A 24596-nucleotide genomic window follows, 5' to 3' on the forward strand; every position below is an offset into this window, starting at 1 on the left:
TTTCTTCCCACTTGTGTTCAAATATCCAGTCATAAGGGTGGAGTTGTCTCTTTCTCTTTTTAGTTATTTCAGCTTTTGCTTCAGATATTTTGAAGTTTGTTTAGTACCTACATAGATATTTTATTTTTATGTCTTTATGATTTGACCCTTTTATTCTTATATGTTTGCCCACATCCTGAAATCTATTTTCACTGACACTAATTTAATGATTAGTGTGCTTGGGTAGTATAATTTTTAATTGTAACTTATCTATGACATTAAATTTAAAGCAGTTTTTTTTTGTAGATAGTATATGTTTAGGTTGTTTTCATCCAATATGAAAATTTGTACCTTTTAATTGGAGTATTTAGACCATTTATATTTAATGTAATTATGATGTAGTTAGGTTTAAATCTACCATTTTGCTGTTTTTTATTTCTCCCATGTGTTGTTTGTTCTTTTTTCCTGCTTCCTCTCCCTCACCCGCCCGCCAAATTAATTGTTCTTAGACTCGCCTTTGTTGCTTCATTATATGCATGTGTAGATTATTATTTGACAAACAATTGAAAAGGACTCCATGTGGATTTCTGGAGCCCTTTCTCTGCATAGCTTCCTCTCTTAGGGCAATCTCTTCTACAAATTGTGGCTACCTTTTTCTCCCCAAACTTTAATATCTATCTTTTCAAATCAAGTAGACTGTCATACTCTACTTGGACCCCCTTCCATGTGCCGAAATCTGAGGAACATAGCTTCATGCAAAAAGCTTCAAGATTTATAGGATCACTTCATTTGTTTTTGTCTCTCAAGTATAACAGTCATCTGCTGCCTATTGTCCAAGTTGTTTGATGTCCATAAAAGTGTTATATGAAACATAAATGTTTCGTATAAGTCCCATAGCTGTACTTATTCATGGGAAGAAATGGAAATACCTCTTCTCCTTTCAAAACTTATTTTTAAAATAGCATATCTCATTTAGCTATTGTTTAATCTCTTTCCTCCACAATAAATTTGAAAGTGTTTGTATTTATCTCTTTCAAATGTTGGGTTCCTAGAGAAACACTGCAACGTCTCTGGTTTCTTATTTCATTCTTCACCCTACTGTAGTATGGTGACCAACAAAAGCATTTTATTGAAATATTGTTTTAAAGGTCAGAGTCACCTTTGAATTGCCAGATCTAATGCAGAACTTATGGTTCTAGGAATGTGGTGGAATAGTTCTTAGGAAAGCCTCCAGGTAGAAAATATTAGAATGTAAAATGTAAAGGATATTTTATATAATGCATGGTTAATCTGATTAGAAAAATGGAAAGCCACGGAATTAAAAATGAAACAAAGAAAGGAGAGAGAGAGAGAAATTTTTGTTCAATAGTCTTGTGATAGACTGGAGCTGACGCCTAGAACCTAAGAGATATGGGAAGGTATATTAGAGATCCTACATAATGCTAAGGGCCTTCAAAGGCTATTCACTCTGTTAATGAGTGAACTAGAACTTAACTCTGCTGCACAGAGATGCAAAGAGCTTGCCTTTGTCTGCCTTAGGCTCTGATTAAAAATGTAAAATAGAGTATATGCATAAAATTCGTAACAACAAATTAGGCCTTTTATATCGTTAAAGTCTGAAATTATGCTTTGGATGTGATTTATTTAAAAAGACAAAAATTGGGTTTTAAAATAGGTAAGCTCATTTCCAGACTGGCAAACTTCAGATGTTGCAATTACCATATATGGAATGTAAAACCAAGTAAGTTTAATATATCTAAGAAAAATAAATTTAGATAATTAGTAATATGATTAAGTGGATAGATACACCTGAAGAGAGAATTGTGTTATTGGGGAATAGATGTAAATGAAATTATACAAAATGAAACATGTAGAGTAAAAAGAGTCAGAAAATGTGAGAAGAGATCAATTAAATATAGAGGTTAGAGGAGAAAGTCTAACATATGTATGTCTTCAGAGGAAGAAACACCTAGGGGAGCTGGTTTGTGCAACCACTTTCATCTGAGCTTTGGCAGGAATTTTCAAATTTGGTGCACATGCTCATAGATGATAGCTATGGAGGATGCGGTTGGTGGTGTTTGGGAGGCCTAAATCACATGGCCAGAGTTTACTTCAGAACCATTTTGACATTGTTCTCCTCAACATTTGCTGAATACTGCAGATGCACAGAGCAGGAGGCTTAAAGTATACTCTTAGGATTTAATTATCTTAAAGTCTGGATAATCAGGAGAAATTTTATAAAATACATCAAACACTTAGATGAAAACCTTGAAGGGCTAAGAACAAATCAGATCTATGAACCATACTAGGACTGAAACCCAGACTTAGGACACATTCAGATTAGATTAAAGGAAAGAAATCTGCACTGTATCTACTTAGCAGTAGGGAGAGAGAACGCTCTCTACAGAAAGATTACATCATGTGGGGACGTTTGATTAAAAGAAAAAGCCATTTGGCATTCAGTTAAAGATTACTGGGTATTACAAAAGATGGGACCCCATGACTAGTCTTCAAGAGGAAAAACAGACAACAGCATCAGACTATCAGGTGATTCTGATATTGGATTTAGCTGCCCAGAACTTTAAAATGGCTGTGATTCATGTGTTTTAAAACAAAGAGAACAAGTAGAAAAAATGAACAGACTATTTCACCAGATAATTGGAATCTACTTTTTGAAAAGAGACTCCTGTGAACATTTCAAACTGAAGAATACAACATGTGAAATTTAATACCTCACCAGATGAATTTAATTACAGATTAGAATACAAATTAGAGAAGTGAGGATTAATAAACTAAATATAAAATACTAAGGTGGGAAGCACAGAGATAAGAAAGAATTAAAAAAACAGAAGTGTGTGACAGTGAAAAAAAATCTACCCATATATGTTAGGGCATAGGGCAGAAGTAGTATTTCTCAAACTAAAAAAAGACATTATCCTGTAGATTCCAGAAGTTCTGTGAACCTCAAAAAGAAAAATATATAGAAATTACATAAAGGCATATTATGGCCAGCCTGCTAAAATGAAGACACAGAGAAAATATTAAAAGAAGTCAGGGTAAAAAAAAGACATTATATTTAAATCAGGGCAACAGTAAGACTTAACTACTCATCAGAAATAATGGAAGCCAGGTGAATTGAAGGCATCCTTAAAATACTAAAAGAAAAAAATGAAAACCAACCTAGAATTCTATAATCACAGAAAATCCTTTGAAACTGGTGATATACAAAAGTTTCACGTAATAAAAACAATAAAAGCTGAGAGAATTTGTCAGCAAATTTACAGTATAATAATAGCAAAGGAAGAAGACACATGATCCTGTAAACACAATTCTGTAAGCACAGAATTGTAGGAAAGAGCTAAGAACAACAGAAAGGGTAAATATATGGGTAATATAAATTTTAATAGTAATATATTGTAGTGTTTTGAATATATATAAAATTAAAATAACAGTAATACAGAAAGAGGAAAGTAAATGAAGTTAAACCGTTCTAATGTTTTCAGGGAAATGGTAAGAAAATAATTTATCTTATTCTCTAAAAGCAAAAAAGTTAAGAATGCACATTATAATCTCTAGGGAAACCACTAAAAAGTAAAAGATTATATAAATTTAATAGAGGGGGAAAATGTAATATTTGATTAATCCCAAAGAAATCAAGATAGGAGTCAATGAAATCTAAAACAAACATACATATACAATAAATTTCTACATACAGTGTAGAAAGTAAATTCAATTTCTGATTCTTTGAACAAAATTTGATAAGCCCCAGCAAGTTTACTCAAGAATAATCCAAAGTTGGTTTTACATTTAAAACTTTATTAATATCATTAATTCACCACATTATTAAAAAAGAAAACCCATGTGTAATTCTTTCAGTGGGTTCAGAAAAAGTAAATGATTAAATTCAACATTACATATTTAAAAAATACTTTTGGCAACCTAGGAATATATTCTGATAAAGAATATACCCCCCTAGAAAAATCCCACAATTACTCTTAATCCATATCATTCTTAATTCTGAGAAATTAAAAGCATTTCTTTTATAATATGGAACAAAACAATATCTCCTCTGATCATTTCTAATCATCACTGAACTGATGAACCCATCTAGCATGTTTGGAACCCTCTAAATAATAATAAAAATATTGCAATTGAGTGAAAAAAACTAAACTGTCACTATTTGTAAATATGTTTGGATAATAGAAAAGTAAAAGAAACTACAAATATATTATTAGAATAAGAAAGTTTAGCCAAATTGTGGGATATGTTCAAAGTATAAAAGTCAACTGTATTTTTAAATTCCTTTTACAATTGAGAAAATAAATATTAAAGTACCTAGAAGTACACCTAGCAAAATATGTAAAGGCTTTTTAGAGAAGAAAATTATAAAGTTTTATTAAAAGAAATTAAAGAGGGGCGCCTGGGTGGCTCAGTTGGTTGAGCATCCAACTTCAGCTCAGGTCATGATCTCACGGTCCATGGGTTCAAGCCCCGCGTATGGCTCTGTGCTGACAGTTGAGAGCCTGGAGCCTGCTTCGGATTCTGTGTCTCCCTCTCTCTCTGTCCCTCCCCCCGTTCATGCTCTCTCTCTGTCTCAAAAATAAATAAACATTAAAAAAAATTGTTTTTAAGCAATTAAAGAGAACCTAAGTAAATAAAGAGGTGTGTTATAGTCATGGATTGGATGACCTTTAATTATGATGTCAAAAAAAAAAAAAATCTCCCAGTTGATTTACAGATTCACTGTAGAAGAGCTCTGCAATTTTTTGCTGGAAGTTAAGCATTTTTTAAAAATTTATGCAGAAGAGTGAAAGCCAATAGTAGCCAAGATACCCCTGAGGAACAAGTTGGAGAAACTTGCATTGTCATATGTCAAGACTTAAACATGTAGTAATTAAGACATTGGTTATTTAGCATAGACACAAATGGTACAACATTAGAAATCCTGAAATAGTACCACACACATATAGAGTGTGGTGTATATAACAGGTAGCATTGTAGATCAATTGGGAAAGGATGTTCAATAAAAGGTGTTCGGATAAATTGATCCATATAAGAAAAAATTAAGGTTGGATTCACATCATGTGAATTAATTTCAAGTAAAGATCTAAGTACAAAGGCAAAAAACCTTACAACTAGGGGGAGCAAAGTGGAAGAATATCTTTGACTTCAGGGTAGGGAAAGATTTCCTCATAGAGATATAAAGTACAAACTCTATATAAAGGAAATATTTAAGTTAACATCTGTTGATCAAAAGACACTAGAAATAAAGTGAAAAGAGAAGCTCAGACAGGGAGCAATAGATAGAACCTTCAAAGGATTTGTAACTTTCTAGAGTGTGTAAAGAAAACTTTAAAAATCAGTAAGAAAAAGACATTTTTAGAGAAAAAAACATCAAAATATGTATTTCTCAAAAGAAGGAAAAGTGAATGACCAATTTTAGGAATGAAAAGGTGGTCAACTTAAATAGTAAACAGAGCAATGCACGTTTAAACCATAAGAGAATATTTGTATGCTCTGAAATTAGCAAAAATAAAAAGTCTGACAGTATGCATGTTAGAATGAATCTGATGCAGTGAGCACCAGCATCTGCTTTGTTGGAGTGTAAATTTGGTTACAACTACTTTGTAATACAACATATCATCTAGTGAAATTGAATGTATGCATTCATGTTTCTTTAACCCAGCAAGTCCATTTCTAACAGTGTACATACTCTTAGAGAAATTCTGACACCCATACGCCAGGAGACAAATAAGATATTCATACTAGCATTGTTCGTAGTAGTAAAAAACGAGAAACATTCTAGATATTTATAAACAGAAGAGAATGATGAATTGTATGCACATAATGTTGGGTAATACAGCAGGAAAGTACACTTAACTTTCTGTCTATATACATTTTAAAGCATGCAGATTTTATTTTTAATGGTTATTATGTACATCTTTTATTTTTAATGTTTATTTTTGAGAGAGAGAGAGAGAGAGCGCGCCAGAGCGAGGATGAGTGGGTGAGGGGGAGGGGCAGAGAGAGCTGAGAGACAGAGCTGTCAGCACAGAGCCGACTCGAGGCTCGAACCCACCAGCCATGAGATCATGACCTGAATTGAAGTCAGATGCCTAACTGAGCCACCCCGGTGTCCCAAAGGATCCAGATTTTAAAAGTTATATAGAATTACATGCATTTATGTGAAAAAACTATAAAGGAAATAATAAAATCAAAATTCAGAATAGCAATTACTCCTGGAATAATAAGAGAAAAATGTGGTTAAAGAGGCACCTTGTATTAAGATACAGGTTCAGCTGCATTTGTCAGAAACCCTACATAGTGACATAAACAAGATACAAGTGTATTTCTTTGTCTTAGATTGCAAATATCCTAGATATGACAACCACATTCGACATGGTGATCTAGGAGCTAGGCTTCTCTTTTGCTTAATCTTGTATTATCCTCATCTACATGGTTATGGTAGCTCAGCACCACAGCTGTGTTTCAAGTATAACATGGAGGAATGGAGGAAATGAGTGACCTTTAAGGTCACTTCCCAGAAGTTGCACACATGACTTCTCCTGGCTAGAATTTAAGTAATTTTTTAGATCCACAGAGGCTTGAGAAATGTGCCTAGCTGAAAATCAGCAGTTCTACAACAGACAAAAAGAGAGCAGAGGTATTGGAGGAAAGTAGCAATATCGGCTGCAGGCTAATGAGGGTGGAGTAGGAGGAGAAGGCATAATTGGTATTGTTCTGTTTCTTGAAATAGGATGGTAAGTATAGGTGACCTTCGAATATTTTACTTTATGCCCTCCCTATAAATTATATATTTTTATGTATATGAAATTTTTCATTATTAAAGCTAAGAAGTTTAGTGGATACTTTTTGGCTTTGTTTTGCTTGAATCTTCTGCAGCATATGGAACTATCGATCATACCCTCTAAACATTTGAATTTTTATTGGCAAGAATCTCCTGGTTTTTCTCTTATTTTTCCATCCATTTCTTTTCAGCCTCCCGGGCTTCACTTTCTCTGCAGGGAACAAAAAGGCCTTTTCCTAGATGCCCCTCACTTGTCTCCAAAATTATTTAGGATAGTTTCAAATTGGCTAATGGGTTTCCTGGAGTTGGAAAAATTTCAAGAAAAAACTAATTATATGGTAAATATTCAGATTTTATCACCTTTTGTTCATAATGCTCTATCCATATAAGGAAAAGGGAGGTTAGCACCCTTTTTTCTTTGTAATTTCAAAGATTTTTTTATATCTTTCTGAAGTACATCATAAAAGGACAAATAATTCTAGAGTGAGTCCAAAGTATCAGTGTATCCTGTAAAGATAAAGAACAGCATAAATATACACATATCATTAGAATAAATCTTGGAAACAACTCACATTATTATAATCATGTATAAACATATTATATCTTTTTATAAAAACCCATCGATTTACTTGACCTCCCAGAATGACTGCATTTCTTAACCTTCCTTGCAGCTAGGTATGACTCTGTGACCTAGGTCTTGGCTAATGGAATGTAAACAGAAGTCACTGCATGATAAATTTTAGCATATGTCAACAGGAACTATTTTTTCCCCAGTGAAATAGTCTCAGGCATACATGCATTTGAGAATTTGCATTCACTTAATTTTTATTAAAGCAAATAAAATAAAATGCAGTTGGTTAGCATTCAGGTTTCAACCATATGTCAGGGACTGTGTCAGGTTCTGGGAATACAGCATTGAACAAATTATAGTCCCAACCTTCCAAGGAGCTAATAATAGTCCAAAAAAAGTCTAGTTGGATGCTGTGGTAGAGATAGATGTGCCTAAGGTGCTATGGAAACATAGAAAATGCCAAGGTTAGCTAAGAAACTCAAACTCAAGAAAGTTGACAAACCTCATGTAAGTTTATAAAATAAAAGTGTTTAAAAATAGCATCTAAAGATCTATTAGCATTTTAAATATCAATTACATTAAAAAACACAATGAGTCCAAATGTTATTATAGGGAATAATAGAGGTTAAGAGTGAAGGAAGGAGTACAGGTGAGCTCTACTGTAAAAATATTTCCTCTATTTTATAGATCTTTGCTTGTTTACTAATTTTATAACCAGAAAAAAGAATTTAAAATCCAGATTTTAAACAGAATATGTACTTCTTAATGTAGTAAGATAACTTTTTTTGGTTTAGCAACATGGTTTTCCTAAGATTCCTGGACTCAAATCTTTATTTTCAGAAATGCAAACTCGTGTAACATATTGTGTGTTTTATACATATTCTTTTAATGTTTTAAGTCAAATTTTACCTAATGTAAAAAGTACAATGCTCATAGTACTTCACAGTTATTCCAGTGTAGATATTTTCTTGCATTGGAATTTAAGACAGAGAATCCAGTTTCATTCATTGATTGTAACAGATTGCAATGAGGAAAACAGTATGCACACTTCTTAATCCTAACATAGCACCTGCTCACCATCACTTACAGTTGTCACTAATGTGGAATGTAGCCATTGTCTTGTATTTATGTTTTTAATTTTTTTTAGTATTTATTTTTGAGAGAGAGACAGAGTATGAGTGGGGGAAGGGCAGAGAGAGAGGGAGACACAGAATCCGAAGCAGGCTCCAGGCTCTAAGCTGTCAGCACAGAGCCTGACACGGGGCTTGAACCCACAAACTGTGAGATCATGACCTGAGCTGAAGTCTGATGCTTAATCTGCTAAGCCACCCAGGCACCCCTGGCCATTGTCTTTTAACCCAAAGTTCTTCACACTTATTTTTCTTTATTGTGATTTTGTTAGGTAAAGGAAGACCTTGCTCTTCCTTTTGAAAAGCTGAAAAGGGATTAGTGAAATCTCATCATGTTTATGACCTTTAATAAATGACAAAGAGTATGTCCCTTTGTCATTTTCAAGTTCTTTCTCCAAGGTGACTTAGTAAACTAGAACTTTCTTGTGTCATTTAGATACTGTACTTGATAACTATTATATCCTCTCTGAGTGATTCAGTTTTTAAGCAAAAATGAAGTCTTTTTTTTCCCTTGCAGACTTTGCCTTCAAAAGAAACAACATTTTTAAATACGACGCAAATGCCTTGTTTGCAGTCAGCTTCAACTTGGAGTAGCTGTGAACACAATTCAAAATCTCAGATATTAAGAGAGCATGTATCAGAATTGGACTCTTCTTTCCATTCTGTCCTATCATTGCCATCAGGTAAGTCCACTTATAAAAAAATTTCTAAGTAACTGCATATTTCTGTGGTGAAATGTAATCCTATGGATATATGGAATCAAAATTGTATCAATTATTTTGTCACTAGATATTAGAATTAAAGTTTTCATAGAGGAATTAATCCTGAGTTAATGTTCTATCTTTGCAAGTTGATTGATTCTTTAATTCCTTGGAAACTGTTTTGATTTACATTGATTACATAAGCTTTTGATCTTTTCAGGGTTAAATTTTTAGAATTTTATTGATAACTTGACTATGCTGTTGAAATGGTTGTCAGGAAGTCAGTGTTCTTTTTCTAATGTGTTATTCTGCATGGAATTTTCTATGCCATATAATATTCCTCTGTTTATAATCAGCATGAGTTTCTCAAGAGAAGAAAATTGTCCGTCTTTAGGTATAGCTAATTTTTGAACCTCAAGAAAATCTATAATCCGTAACTGAGTAAATGAGGCACATACAGGCCCACCTCCTTTTAAGTTTCTAGTTCTTGATTTTTGTTGGAACCATTCCAGTTGTTTCTGTATTGAACTGAAGTAAATATTTAGGGTAAGAAAGGAAGCATTCTTCACACTGGTTATTTCAGGTTCTTCTCTGTATGGGAAGACGTCTCAAATGGGCTTTTGTGTTTCCTTTTCAGTTTTCGGTTTTAATCATCCAGGGATGGCTCGTCTTCACAAAACACTATTTCTTGTACCTGTTCCTGCCCTGATTCCTGAATCTTAGTTTTTGTTTGTTTGTTTGTGTTTTGTTTTTACCAGTATTTGAGTGGTTTCTTAGCTACATAATACTTTGAAGTAAGTTTCTGGCAGGAGCTGTGTTATTCCATCTTTGAGGAAAACTTAATGATAGAAACAATAATAAATACAACAATAATCAGCCAACATTTGGGCTTAGCATACCCATAAGCACATTACATTGTTTTAATTCTTTAAACAACCCTATGAGAATACATAATTTTCCTCTTTATCTTACATACAAGAAAATTGAAGCTAAGAGATTTTAAATTACTATTCCAAGATTATACAGCTAGTAAATAATGGAGGCAGGATTTGATGTGAGTAGTCATACTTCAGAGCTACACTCCTAACCTTTACTCTTTACTGTCTGTTTTCTCATAGTACATTTGTTTCTCTGATGATATACCCCTGAGAGCTGATAGAGTTATCCTTCATTTTAATCCTCTTAGGTCCCCTCCAATAAGTTAAGATTAACTTCCTCACCTGCCAGTTAGTGTTATTCATTTCTTCTTGCATTCATTTAATAAAGATTAGGTACCTACTGCTTACTAGGTACTAAGTAGGTATTAGGAGTATAAATACAAATAAATCCCTCAAGGTACTTGCATTCTAGTTTAAGAAAACTGAAATGTAAACTGATTGATGTACTACAGTGTTATGATATATTTTTATAAAAGCCCAAAGTCACAGGGTGGGCACCAAGAAAGATATATGGATGGAACAAGGGCCTAACCCTAGTTTTCTCACAACTCATGACGAACAGTGGTAGAATAGGTGATATTTTCTTTATAAAAATGTGATATTTTTTCAGAGAAATAAGCTTATTTTTTGGTAATTGGAAACCATTGGATTCCTAAAATGTATAAGTAGCATATTTAATTTGTATTCTTAGTTTCATTTTGTTAAGTAGTTTTTAGACGATCATAGTATATAGTGCTAGGATTGAAATCTTTCCTACCTCTGTTCTGTCCCTTGGGACAGATTCCATGTTGAAACTCATGAACATATTTTTTTTTTCCCACCCTTGAGTATGGATCTGTTATTAACATACAGCGTTTAAGAAAGAGGTACTTCTTTGTTTAAAGTCCAGACTCATTCTAGGTCTGTTCTGATTTATATGTTTGTAATTAGTTTTCTTTTTTCAGTAGCAAAACTTTAAATACATCAACTGCTTTATGAAATACTTGTTTCTTAGGAAGAAGTTTATATGTCTCTATTAAATGCTTTATTTTAGCGTTCTTGATTGAAAAAAAAAATAAATGTGAAGCACATCTACTTTATTATTTAGCTCCTCTTTTGGTTGTGAGAATATAGAATATAAATATAGTGAATTGAACATCTTAAGTCTCTATTTGAAGGAAAGGAACTAGTCTGTATGTGAAAGTGCATTTTGTCATTCACAATACTAGTAAACTAAGGGAATGTGAACCTTGGTATTTTTATAAAATGTTGCATCTGAATTACAGTGGTTTTCCCTCAAGTAATTAAAATTATGTATCTTTTAGAAACCTCATTATTTCAAATGTCAAGTTTGTGGGGGTGGGTGGAATGAACTTAGTTGGCCGGGTTTTACTCTGTTTTATTCAAGACCTTTGGCTGCATCTGTTTCATCTATGAATACTACTTATTAATACTAATAATTTCTATCATCTTATTATTTTGGTTTATGAACTTGTTCATCATCAGAGTTTTTGTTTATTTACAGCATATAATCAGTAATTTCCAAATTTCTCTCTGTATGTTTGGAAAGAGTGTTTTGCCACTTCTGATAGTTGTGACATTTTAAGCTTTTGCTTATTTTTCTAAGCTTATGTGCTACTTAGAGAAAGAAAGCAATCTTAATATTAGAGTTCGTAAAGAATGGTATTCACTCAAAGTACTTTTACTTTATTTTGCCAGATGTGCCTCTTCATTTTCACTTTGAAACATTGCTAAAAAAGACTGAAATAAAAGGAGATCTTGCTGAAAATAAATTAGTAGGAGACTGTGTCATATCTCCATCACCTGGTATGTCATTTACAAATCTTGTACTTTATATATGTTTTACATCTTTCCGATACTCACTGTTTTTGCTTTCTAAGGAAATAAAATTTAACAGAAGAACAAATCTAAATCCTTAATTTTTAATATTCACTTTTTACAAATTACCACACACACACAAATAGAAAATACACAGGAGTGATCTTAAGAAGAAATGTGATACTGAATGAAAATTATGAAATGTTATTAGTAAATATAAAAGGAAATCTAAATACACTTAGAGAAACAGCATTCCTAGACAAGATTAATAAGGATATCAGTTCTTCCTATTGGTTTATAACTTGAAGTTCTAATAGATTTGGTTACCTTAACAAAATAATTGGAAAGCCCACTGGGAAGAATAAATGGGAAAATACAAAGTAACTGCTGGAAGAAGTATTCAGAGAATCCATCTTAACCACATATGGAAACATGACAAAAATATGTAATAATTATTAGCATAGATTTTGCATACAATTAGGAAAGTAAATCCATGAAGCAGACTATATAGCTTATACTTTATAATGTAAGGGAAGAATTGTAAATTCATGAGAATGTGGAGAACTATTCAGTAAACAATTTTTAGTATTGTTAGTCTTTTGGGGGAAATTTTGTTTACATATTTCATACCATGTATCAGAATAAATTCTAGTTGGTTTCAAGAACTTGAAATAAAACACTAAAATTACAAAATAAAACTTGAAGAATTAAAATGAAATTGTTTTCAGTATTAATGGGGGCAGGGACATTGCCTATGCTTGGAAACAAGAAGAGAAACATCAACATATTTTGACCATCTACAAGGCTGAAATCTTTCTAACATCAGAAAATTCATACAAACTGAGATAAATTATTTCTAGATGAAATAATCATCTACCTCAAAAACTCAAGAATCAACTGAATGCCTGTTAAAATTGGGAGTCTGAAAAAGTATAGGAATTTAAAATATATTTATAGAAATCAGCAGCTTTTATAAATACCAATAATAACCATTTACAATATGTAAAGGAATTTTTGAGATATTAACAATGAAAATATAAACTATCTAGGATTAATTAAATTTGTAAGGGTCTACATGAAAGAAAACTTCCAAAGTTTTATTGAGGAATGCAAGATGATGTGCCTAAATAGAAATACCCTGTTCCTGTCAGAAGACAGTATTTCAACATGTAAAGTGAGTAACATTATTGTTTTTCTCCTTGACTAATTTTCTCAAAGTCACATTTGGGGAAGTGATAGGGCCAGGATTCAAATCCAAACAATCAGGCTCAAAGAATTCATGTTTTAAACAACTAAGTTTCCTTTGTAATCAGTGGATTAAACAATGATTTTGGGGGAACAATTGAGATCTCTACCACATACACCACATTAAAATAAATTTAAGATGGGTGAACATTAAATACATTCCAGATGGATTAAAGAGTTAAATGTTAAAAATGATGTCTTAAAAGAATTATAAGAAAAACTAGATGTATTTAATGATGATAATAATGAAAATGATAATCATAAGTAACATATACTGAGTGCTTATGTGCAGACACCGTGCTAAACATTTACTATCTTCTGATTACGTTAAGACATTTAAACATTATAATCATCAATTCTGGCAAGACTGTGTGTAGTAAAAACAGGACCCTCAAATATTTTAGGTAGCATTAAGAATACAAACCTTTTGGAAAGTACTGGGAAATGAATGACAACGCCCTTAAACTACCTGTTTTTAAAAATAAACTCATTGAAGCAAAACACTGTTTACTTGTTCACTTGCTTACAATTAATGTTTACTAAACTGCTAACTCTGTTTTCTGACCCAATACATCCATTTCTAATAACCTAGTCTAATGCTAAATACAAATATATTCATTTATATTTACAAATATATTCATTTTAAACACTATTTGTGTTAATGGGAAATTGGAAACAGAGCATAAATGAGATGTGATTAACCAACACAGTGGGACATACAGCTTTTAAAAATATCTTAAAAGTTCATGTAAGGATGGAAACATTAAAGAATGTTAAGTGATAGAAAAGGACAGAAAAGTTTTACTTCTGTGTATGGTCTGATTATAACCATATAAAAATGTTCATTCTTCTTTCAACCGAATGTAACATGTGGGCCTTTTGGGGATCCTGATTTGAACAAGTCACCTGTACGAGCACACACAATTTTTGAGATAATAAAAATTTGAAATTTGAACATGCAGGCTGTTGAGTATTAGTGAATTAATTTTGTTAGATGTAGTAATGCACTTTTTATCTGTTAGAAATTCAAGCTCACACATACGTCGAGAACAAGATAGAAGATAGGCAGTCCAGGATTTGCTTTAAAATAGGCCAGCAAAAAAAAGTTGGTGGGGAAAAAGATGAAACAAGATTGGTCACCAGTTTGTAATCATTGGTTATGAATATAGGCACAGGGGAGTTCATTCTTCTCTTCCTCATTTGTGTTTGTTGAAATTTTTCCACAGTAAAAAGTTAAAAAAAATAAGTGGAAAGCACTAAGGACAAGCAGCAGTTGCCTATGCTTAGGGGAGAAAAATCTAAAGAAATGCAGGAAAATATAGGTTATGTGCAGGTAATTTTTCATGATATAATTCTACTACTTGAAATTTTTCCTTAGACTGATCTTTAAAAAAGAAAATATGTATGCATGAAGATGATTATTTTAAGAATGACCATAATAGAAATATCATGATTAACAACAACCAGCTCTAATAGCTAGGGAATAGTTAAATGATATTATCTCTAATTAGAAGAGTGTTAGGCATCCATCTGAAAAAATAATTTGTGAATTATCAAATTTGAAAAATAAGTTAAACTACATTTGAAATGTGAATATGAAATGTATGCACATGTATAACTGAAAGGGAATATGCAAAACTGAAATTATATACTGTTAGATAAGTGAGATTAGGTGATTATATTTTTTTCTAATGTTGTTCTGTTTATCTATTTGACTTAAAAAGATAGGGCAGTGTAAATGTGTTAGTCACAGAATTAATGGTAACATACCAGTAATGCAATGCCATGCTAGTCAGGGGGAATTAAGAGCTAGGAATGGAAGACATTTGAGATGAGTGCTGCTGTATTATTAGGCAAATCATCTGAGTATGTAGTCTTCTGTATCTCCATCTCTCCTCCCTTATTTTCTTCCCCTACCACTCCAAACCCAAATAATTAAGGGTTAATTAGGTTTCATCGTATATAAGCATGTCTGGAATAGTCGCTTGTTATTTTTTCTTTGTTAAGTGATTTTTGTAGAATTAAGTAAAACTAGAGTTCAACATTTATTGATCATATACTCTGTGCCAGGCAGACTAAGTGCTAAAGAATCAAAGGTGAATCACAGGGAATCAAAGAAATTATAATGTAATAGGGGGAAGCAGACACGCAAATAACTATTAAAATGATGTGAGCACAGATATGACAAAAACATTCTAAAAAGGAGAGGGAGTGTAGAACTCTCTGCCTGGAGGAAGGCAGAGTGATGGGGGAAGGGCAAGAGGAACTCCAGAAAGATGGTGATGCCAGGTGTAGCTTTAAATACTCAATTGGAATTTAAAGGAAGAAGAGCAAAGTGTTCCAAATCATTGTTTCTCAAACTTTTATGTGCAAATTACTTGGGCGATATTGTTAGAATGCAGATTCTGGTTCAGTTAATCCTGGAATGAAGTCTGATTCTGGATTTCTAACAAGGTCCCAGGTGATTCAAATGCTTGGACCTATACTGGTTTTAAAATGGAAACAAACGTGATTTGTCACGGAACCATAAGACAGGGTGATGTGTTTAAGTATATACAGAATGCCTGGTATTCTTATAGGTAAACCGTGTGAAGGTAAGTAGATGGATGTTTGCGAGCTTTGCCACAGAGCTTGTATTTATCCTCTGTCGTCCAGAATTGGCAATTAAGAAAGCACAACTGACTTCAAGTAACAAGTAGGGAAAAGACAAATTGTAGTGGGTCGAAGACTGAATGATTAGTAGCTAATCATGAGGAAATACCAGGCAAAGCCAATTAAGGGCCTGTATTCATCAAAACATGCAGTCATGGAAGACAACAGTGGAACAGTTTCAGATGTAAGAAAACTTTAGAGATATGACAAATGCAGAGTGAACAGAGTTTTCTATAAATAACATTATAGGAATAATTGGTGAAATTCTATGAAGTCCATAGTTAGCTAATAGTATTAATTTCATTTTGATGGTTGTGTGGCCATGTAAGAGAATGCCCTTGTTTTTGAAAAATACATATTGACATAGAGGTACATCATGTCAACAACTTAATTTCATTGGAGTTCAGAAGGATAAAGCAAATATGGTAACATTTGCAGAATCTGAGTAAAGGGTATATGGGACTTCTTTTTACTATTGCAAGTCTGAAATTGTCAAAATGAAGTTTATTTTTTTAGTGGACAGATGAGAGGAACAGTAGCGCTGAAACCCACACAAGCCAAAAACCTAGAGCTCAGGTTTCTTCACCTACATTGTCCTTTTGATCTTAATCATTTCAAATATGCTCCTCTGTCTTCATTTCTACCACTTTCAGAGTCCAGTGTAATGATCCCTTATCTATACTGCTGAAATAGCCTAATCAGTTCTTCCTTCTCTCCAATCCCTGTAGCTTGTGATCTTTTCAAGATGCAAAGCTACTTATATCACACCTGCTCCCCACCACTATAACTTAAAATTATTTGAAAGGAAGTATTATTGAGGGACCCCTAAAGCTCTACCCACACAGGATGGCTCCTACCTGTTCATGGTTCTTTTTCACTATCCTCCTTACTCTATACTACCTAGCCACGGTTCTGTTGCCAAATTTATCTGGCTTCCTGTTGGGCCTCTCTATACATACCATTCTCTTCCCCTTGACATCAGTTATTTCTATTCATATTTGAAATCTACCACTTTACCTGGGGTACTTTTCCTAGAGCTCTCTTACATACTCCCATTAACTTCTCTAAATAGCACTTCTCTTTTCTGTTACACATTGGTTGCAATTATTTGAGATAATGCCTGTAAAGCCCATTAGGGGCAGGGATCATGACTCTGCTCACCAGTGTCCCTAGGGTACTTGGTATTGTAATTAAGTCTTTATAGTTAATGAATAAATGAAAGGGAAGGCAGGAGACAGGAGAGATATGGGGTCAAAGTGTGTTTTAGGATAGAATCTAGGAGAGGATTTTGGAGATCAAGCACTGAAAGGCTGAGAGGGTTATAAATAGACGAAGAGAATGTATAGTTTTTCAATTGTCATATTTCCTACTGTTTCAAGAGTCCATTGCAACCTCACAAGACAATAAGGAAAAGTAAGTGTAAAAAAATGATTAAAATTCAATAAAAAGTATCACCTTAGGGAAGGTTAAAGTTTCTTAAAAAAGTTTGACTTGCTTTTAGAAAAAAAGGAAGGTGATGAATTGCTTTTAGAAAAGAAGAGTGAATTGACTGGAATTGGTTTGAAAATACTCCAGAAACGTTTCCATTAAAACAAGAGATGGCATTATTGGAATACCTGCCCATGCCAGGCACATACAATTTTAAAACCTCACAATTCTAGTTACCCTTTCTAGAAATGAGTTTAGAATTATGCCTGCCATCTTGTTTTGTTTTCTTTGTGACATCTTTCTCTGAAGTCTTTGGGTGGTAAGAAATCTTGGGGCCATCTTAGAATTCTGCCATTTTCCCTGAGCTCTTTAAGGTCACTTTCTGTTTTCAGGCAGGTAGTCTTGCCTGGCCAATTTGATCATTTCTTTGCAGTAATCTTATCCCTTTTCTGGTAAGTTTTAGGATATCTCCATTGTGATGTGCTGTAAGATTAGCATTTTTTCCCCCTCCACTTGTCTTGACAGCCAAGTGAGTTCTTGAAATCTTAGGGTTAATATCATTGTGGAAAAACTTTGGCCTATTTCTTCAACATTGGCTACCATTCATTCTGTTACCCTGTTTTGGTTTGTCCCCTCCCCCCCCCCCAATATTTTCTATCACTCTATTCCTTTGAGTTGTATACTTCTCAACCTAGATTTTGATGTTTAGCCCATGTCCACTGTATCATTCAGTCCAGTTAGTGATGGTTGTTTTTAAATTTGAACATATTTTCCACTTCTGAGGGCTCTCTAGTGGGGCCTTTTGCCTGTTTCTTCTGGCAATGTTAGTTGTTTCAGTCTTGTTAACTGTATTCTGTGCATCCATTCACTATTACTTGAGATGGTTCATTTCTACATCTTTGACTTTTACGGTGTCGGTATTCAGATTTTTGGAGTCTTGTGTTCTCACCTTTACAGTTCATATTCACTATTTAAAAAAATTTTTTTTAACGTTTATTTATTTTTGGGACAGAGAGAGACAGAGCATGAACTGGGGAGGGGCAAAGAGAGAGGGAGACACAGAATCTGAAGCAGGCTCCAGGCTCTGAGCCATCAGCCCAGAGCCTGATGCGGGGCTCGAACTCAGGGACCGCGAGATCATGACCTGAGCTGAAGTTGGACGCTTAACCGACTGAGCCACCCAGGCGCCCCCTTTTTTTTTTTTTTTAATTTTTTTTTTTTTTCATATTCACTATTAAGACTGTTCTGCCACTGCTATTTAGGGTATCCTTTCCCTGGATGGGTAGAAGTTGCAGTATATACTGTTTTCAGGAGCAGTTAAGGTCAGGCAGGACATAGTTCAAAGTGAGGCACTTAGTATTGCTTTCTCATCCATTTCTCTGATCGGCTTGGATTTTGTTATCTATTAAGACAGATAATCTCAAGGAGTGTGGCTGAGAAGTTGGCATGTGTAGTCATCCTTTAACTGTCCATCTAAGTAATTATCCTCCACTTTCATTTCCTCCAGGTCTAGAGCACCTTTGATGGTCATAGTTTTGTGGCAGCACTTTCTAATGTGCTTTTACCTTGGTTGCTCTCCAAATTCCATGTGGTATTAGTCTTTCAGAGATTTCTCACAAATTCTGCTTTACTCACAAGTTCCCTTTTATTGCTTGCTAATGTGTGTATATATATATGTGTATATGCACATCTGTGTGTCTATGTATAAAACTTTTGTTACTTTTAGGGTGCTTTGTCATCTGGTAATCAGAGTCTGGTTACTGTTGGTAGACCACACTCTGTTTTTCAGTGTTGGTGAGAATTTGGCACTTAGGCCTACATTTCTTTTTCCATTCCTTTCCACATCTCCAACCCCTTCAAAAAAAAGCCAATTTGGTTCTTAATCCAGTACTGGAAATATGGGTTTCAGACAGACAATAATAATCATGAAGAAACTAACATTTATTAAATACTCCGGGTAGATATCCTCCTAATGACCATTACAGGGATTAACTCATTTAATCCTCATAATCCCATGATAGGTGCACTTCTCCCTATTTTACAGATAAGGCAACTGAGGCATAGAGACATTAAGTGACCCTAAAAGTTTTAGAAAATACATTGCTTTTAAAATTGAAAGAACAGTGCTAGGTACCGTCAGTTTGATGAAATCTGGTTCTTGCCCTCAAGAGGTCCCAGTCTCTTATAATTCTGTAGGATCTTACTTGATCCTGAATTATTTTCACATTGAAGCGTGAGCAGGGGCTAACGTAAGGATTCATATCATCCTCAGGCAACATTTACAGATGTGAACCAACCTCCTGTATAAAATTTTGCAATTTAGAAGAGTTTGAGAACAGGTCACCTTTTCAGCCCCTTCAAATAATGGAGCAACTATAGGAAATTGGATGCTTATGGAAGAGGTTTTTAAGGAATCTTATTATGGGTATTTTCAGTGTACGATCATTCCATTTTGGTATAGAAGTATTTCATATGTAATTCTGAACTGGTAAATTAATGTTCTGCAATGTTATAAGAAATTAACACGTTCATTATCTGTGTCAAGGGAAAGAAACTTCACATTTCCTTTCTATTTGTTTTAGTACATAATACTTCTCTGAATCAATGGAGAAATGGATATTCTCCTACATGCAAGCCTCAGATAAGGTCAGAATCTTCTGTACAGCTGTTCCAGGGAAGAAAGAAAAGACACTTGAGTGAAACAGCATTAGGTAGGTTAAAATGAGGATGTGAGCACTAGTACTAAAAACTGAAAGTAAATTCTGATCTTCAAAGAACCTCTGCTTCATGGTAATCCAGAATAATCACTAATTACACAAAATATCCATGGTCCTATAAACATTACAGCATATTCATATAGTCAGTTCAGAATGATCTGTGGACTGGGCATCCATCCACTAATGGCAATTAAGGATTTCCTTCCTATTTTCCCTGTCCAGAGTTATCTTCTACTGACTATCCTCCGAAACAGAACTTAAGCCTCCAGGGTTGTGTTCTGGACTCCGAGTATGTCAGTACAAAGTCTCCTCACAGAAATGTATTACCATTTCGGGGACTTACTGTGGGGGTGTCAATTCACTGAAGCTTCCTTAGAATTTTGAGAAATTGGCTGAGATTCACCAAAGGTAACTCAACCAAGTAGTTCAATTTCTCTTAGGAACTTCTAGTTCCAAAATGGTCAACAGATCTCTTTGAAACTATAACTCTTCTAATAATACAAAGTGGGATTTTTGTTGTGGGGACTTGGGACTATCAGATTGTTTCCAGAATTATTGCAAATAATGATTAAAAAATAAAACTTACCAGGAAATATATATGCAAATTATCTATATACTTTTTTGGTTCTTGTTCATTGTTCCAGTGGACAGAACACTATACTCATTAGTAAAGTATTCCCCAGATGTAATATATCAATATACCCAAAAACTTAGAAATTGCATTCAAGATGTGCTGGACTAATTATACTTGATGAATTTAACACATTTATCACTACTATCTCTAGAAATCCCACCTTAACAGCCCAAGTCACTACCTGATAAGGTAGCGTGGCACAAAATTAAACTCCTGGGCCACATCCAGAGATTCCATTGTGCTTTTTAGTGCCTCAATCTTAGGACAACCAAGAGTCACCTAGCTTTTGAGGAACTTACTTATATATAGAGCTCTTTCTCTTTCAACTTACAACAGGGTTGTATCCTGATAAACCCATGGTAAGTTGAAAATATCTTGAGTCAGTAATTATTTAATACACCTAACTTACCAAACACCATAGCTTAGCCTTCAGTGTGCTAAAAACACATTAGCCTACAGTTCGGCAAAATCCTCTAACACAAAGTGTTGAGTATCTCTTGTAACTTATTGCATACTATAATGAAAGTGAGAAACAGACTGGCTGTATGGGTACAGAATGGTTTTAAGTATATCCATTGTTTATCTTCATGATCACATGGTTGACTAGGAGTTGCAGTTTGTTGCCCAGCCTAAGGGTGTCCAACCACACCGCTATCCCAGAAAAAGGTCAAAATCCAAGGTACGGTTTCTACTGAATGCATGCCACTTTGGGGCTGTCATAAAGTTGAAAAACCCTAAGTAGAACCATTGCTAAGTTGAGGACTATCTACATACCAACACACAGGAAAACTTGCATCTCTTAATAAGAACCACTATGAAGTTCAGATTACCTAAGATCTAAAATGTTTCACCTGAATTGATCTAACTTTATAACTTCAAGTTTGGTGGGAATACAGGAATAGAACAGGTAAGAGCCAGACTACAAAGTAAATAGGTAACTCCCGAAAGAGCAAGGTAGCTGGTCTCTTTAACAAATATCATGAAAAACAAACTCTTCTAGATTGTAAGAAACTTAAAAGACAGTAACTAATTTCAATATATGGATCCTGATTTGAAGAAACTACTAACCATAAAGGGCATTTTTTAACAACTAGAAAAATAGAAGTATGGACTGGGTATTAAATTTTATATTACACAGAATACTTTTTTTTTTTTTAATTTTTTTTTTTTAATGTTTTTTATTTATTTTTGGGACAGAGAGAGACAGAGCATGAACGGGGGAGGGGCAGAGAGAGAGGGAGACGCAGAATCGGAAGCAGGCTCCAGGCTCCGAGCCATCGGCCCAGAGCCCGACGCGGGGCTCGAACTCACGGAGCGCGAGATCGTGACCTGGCTGAAGTCGGACGCTTAACCGACTGCGCCACCCAGGCGCCCCTACACAGAATACTTTTTAAGATCAGTACTAAAGTAAAATAAGCAAGGGCAGAAAATAAGTGAATAAATATATATTCACAATTAGGGAATCAAAACAAATGGAAAAATATTTTCCTATGTAATTAGAAATTAATAATTTAATGTATTAGACAAAGTCTCAGTAGAATGGTCAGAAGATCAAGGAAAGGAAATCTCCCAGAAATTAAAAAGTCAAAATGAAAAAAACAGAAAATTAAGGGGGTAAGTCTTTGGATGTTAACATCCAAATAATAGGCATTACAGAAAACATGAACAGAGTGAAGAGAAGGGAGATTAAAGAAATTAGAGGTACTGGATTAAAAGAAAATGGAAATAATTGTGACAGAACTGTGGGTAAGATTTTTTTCATTTCCTTAATTTTTTGTTTTTGATACAGAAGTTTTAAAAATAAAAAGATCAAACAGATAAGGAATGTTACCTAATTAGGAAAGTGATTTTAAGACCTATCACCATGTTTAATGTATGACATTCTCAATGGTTCTTTCCATGGCAGGAGAAAGAACTAGATTTGAAGAATTTGCTTTTCAACGCACAGAACCAGGATCCCATAGCAATTTTACTGCTGTTACTAATGTCAATGTTATATCAAGAACCCAGAATTCATCATCACAAGTAGGTTTTTTGGTATACTGAACCCTAAAATTGCTTGTAGATTTTTAAAACTGGCCAGTAAAAAAACGTATAGAATATTTTGTTAATCTTTAATAGCCTTATTTTACTTGTACATACCGGCCCGGTTTTTGTTGTTTTTGAAAGAGAGGGAGAGAGCGAGCGAGCAAGGTGGGGAGGGGCAAAAGAGGGGAGGACTGAGGATCTGAAGTGGGCTCTGTGCTGACAGCAGGGAACCTGATGCGGGGCTCGTAACTCATGAATCATGACATCATGACCTGAACTGAATTCAGATGCCTGACTGAGCCACCCTGGCGCCCCTAAAATGATCTTCTTAGGAAGCAATAAACTGTATTAAACTTTTTTACTAGTGAGCTAATTGCTCAGTAATCCTTGATTATAGTTTTTGGTTTTTCCTGTGAGAAACTATCGTAACCATCCCTACTCCTTACCAGGAAGCTAAATTTAGTCTTGCTAATAAGAATCCAGCACTTGTGTTGTTCTTACTGTTTTGTCATCTGGTCAGAGTAGGGGTTAAAAGGTGAAAGGGTTTAGAAGAAACTAAAGCTCAGGGACCAGGAACACACAAATGAAGATTATAAAAAATGATCTTTACTAAATGGTACACCAAGTATTTCATATTCTTTCCTAATAAGTGTGCTTGTTAAATGATCATTTCCTTGACATTTGGGTGCTTTATGGTAACCTCTGGTAAGAGTTTGACATTTTAAGGTATTCCTATTTTTTATGGTCTTAAAAATAGGCTTGTATGTGTACACAAATGTACACTTCACACCTGCCGAAGGGATTGTGTTGTTTTACAAAGGAGAGGTGTGCTTGTTTTTAACATTTTATGGTCCACTCTATCACAACGTATTTATAAAACACGTATGCAGTACACTTCTTCTAGCCCTCATGAAAGGAGGGCATCATCACAGGTAACGAGATACTGTTGTTGAGTTGCTGTCCTCCTACCTTGCAGAATACTGCACGACGGAGATTGAGAAGCGAGAGCTCTTATGACATAGATAATATCGTGATTCCCATGTCATTAGTTGCCCCGGCTAAGTTGGAGAAACTCCAATATAAGGAAATACTTACTCCAAGGTATGTATACTTACATGTTTTTATTTTCTCTTCCTTCTTGAGTAAACTTAAATTTTCAAAGTGAAGTTAAAATTTTAATTAATGAAAGGAAGATGTTCCTCTCTCTTGTCTTCCACTTAGAGAACCATGGAGGGAGAACGGTGAAAGAAACCTTTACATTACTCCTGCTGAAAAAAAGTGCCATATATTATCACCCTACCTATCAGTTTTTATTAAGAATTGGGAATTCCTAAGACTTAACTTTAACGCTTTTAAGTCTTTTTTTCAATGTTTAGTTACCTTTTATGTGTATATGGCACTAAAGGCTATTTAGGGATGTAAATAAGCTTAGTAATAAATAACCCTTGCTCTTTAACATGCAGTTCTGTAAATGACTGCAAAAAGGGTTCAAAGAAAGCAACTACCTTTGCAAGGGGTATTCACTGCAAGACAGTAACACCTATGACCACAAAAATAAGATTCTGATGTATTGCCAAGTCAGCAATACATACATTATATTAGTGGGGCATCACGAAGGAGGGAAAAAGAAGAAAGTTTATTCACACAGGGAAACCACAGCAAAGGCACACAGGTAAGTGTGCAAGCCTAAGCTAGAGACCAAGTTTTTGTATAGGGTGATAAAGTTATGGCTACAAAAGAAATTAGAACCGGGTTATGGAGGTCCCTGAATGCCATACACAGATCTGCTTCCTAGTGGCAGTGAAGTTAGTCAAAGTCTTGCTTTGTTTTGTTTTTTAGCAATGATGAAAGCAGTTTCTTCAGAATGTGAATCTGGCACCAGAAAGTAGACAGAAGAGGGTGGAAACAGACATAAGCTCAGTGACAACTACAGTAATTCCTACCCCT

At 34.3% G+C, this 24596-nt stretch overlaps 1 protein-coding gene across 8 annotated transcripts in view; it reads left to right on the forward strand.

Moving 5' to 3' along the window:
* The window catches only part of KANSL1L (KAT8 regulatory NSL complex subunit 1 like), a 132792-nt gene that overhangs the window by 101578 nt on the left and 6618 nt on the right, over nucleotides 1–24596 (forward strand). For 5 of the 8 annotated variants that reach the window (XM_058706475.1, XM_058706485.1, XM_058706495.1 and 2 more), the window contains 6 exons: nucleotides 6979–7125; nucleotides 9006–9171; nucleotides 11826–11933; nucleotides 19853–19981; nucleotides 22528–22646; nucleotides 23626–23750. In XM_058706475.1, coding sequence (XP_058562458.1) covers nucleotides 6979–7125; nucleotides 9006–9171; nucleotides 11826–11933; nucleotides 19853–19981; nucleotides 22528–22646; nucleotides 23626–23750 — 794 coding nt within the window. The remainder of the gene's footprint in view (nucleotides 1–6978; nucleotides 7126–9005; nucleotides 9172–11825; nucleotides 11934–19852; nucleotides 19982–22527; nucleotides 22647–23625; nucleotides 23751–24596) is intronic. The other 3 variants (XM_058706513.1, XM_058706523.1, XM_058706533.1) reach the window with 2 other exon arrangements.

The sequence above is a fragment of the Neofelis nebulosa genome, chromosome 2 (genome assembly GCF_028018385.1).
Source record: "Neofelis nebulosa isolate mNeoNeb1 chromosome 2, mNeoNeb1.pri, whole genome shotgun sequence".
NCBI classification, from domain to species: domain Eukaryota; kingdom Metazoa; phylum Chordata; class Mammalia; order Carnivora; family Felidae; genus Neofelis; species Neofelis nebulosa.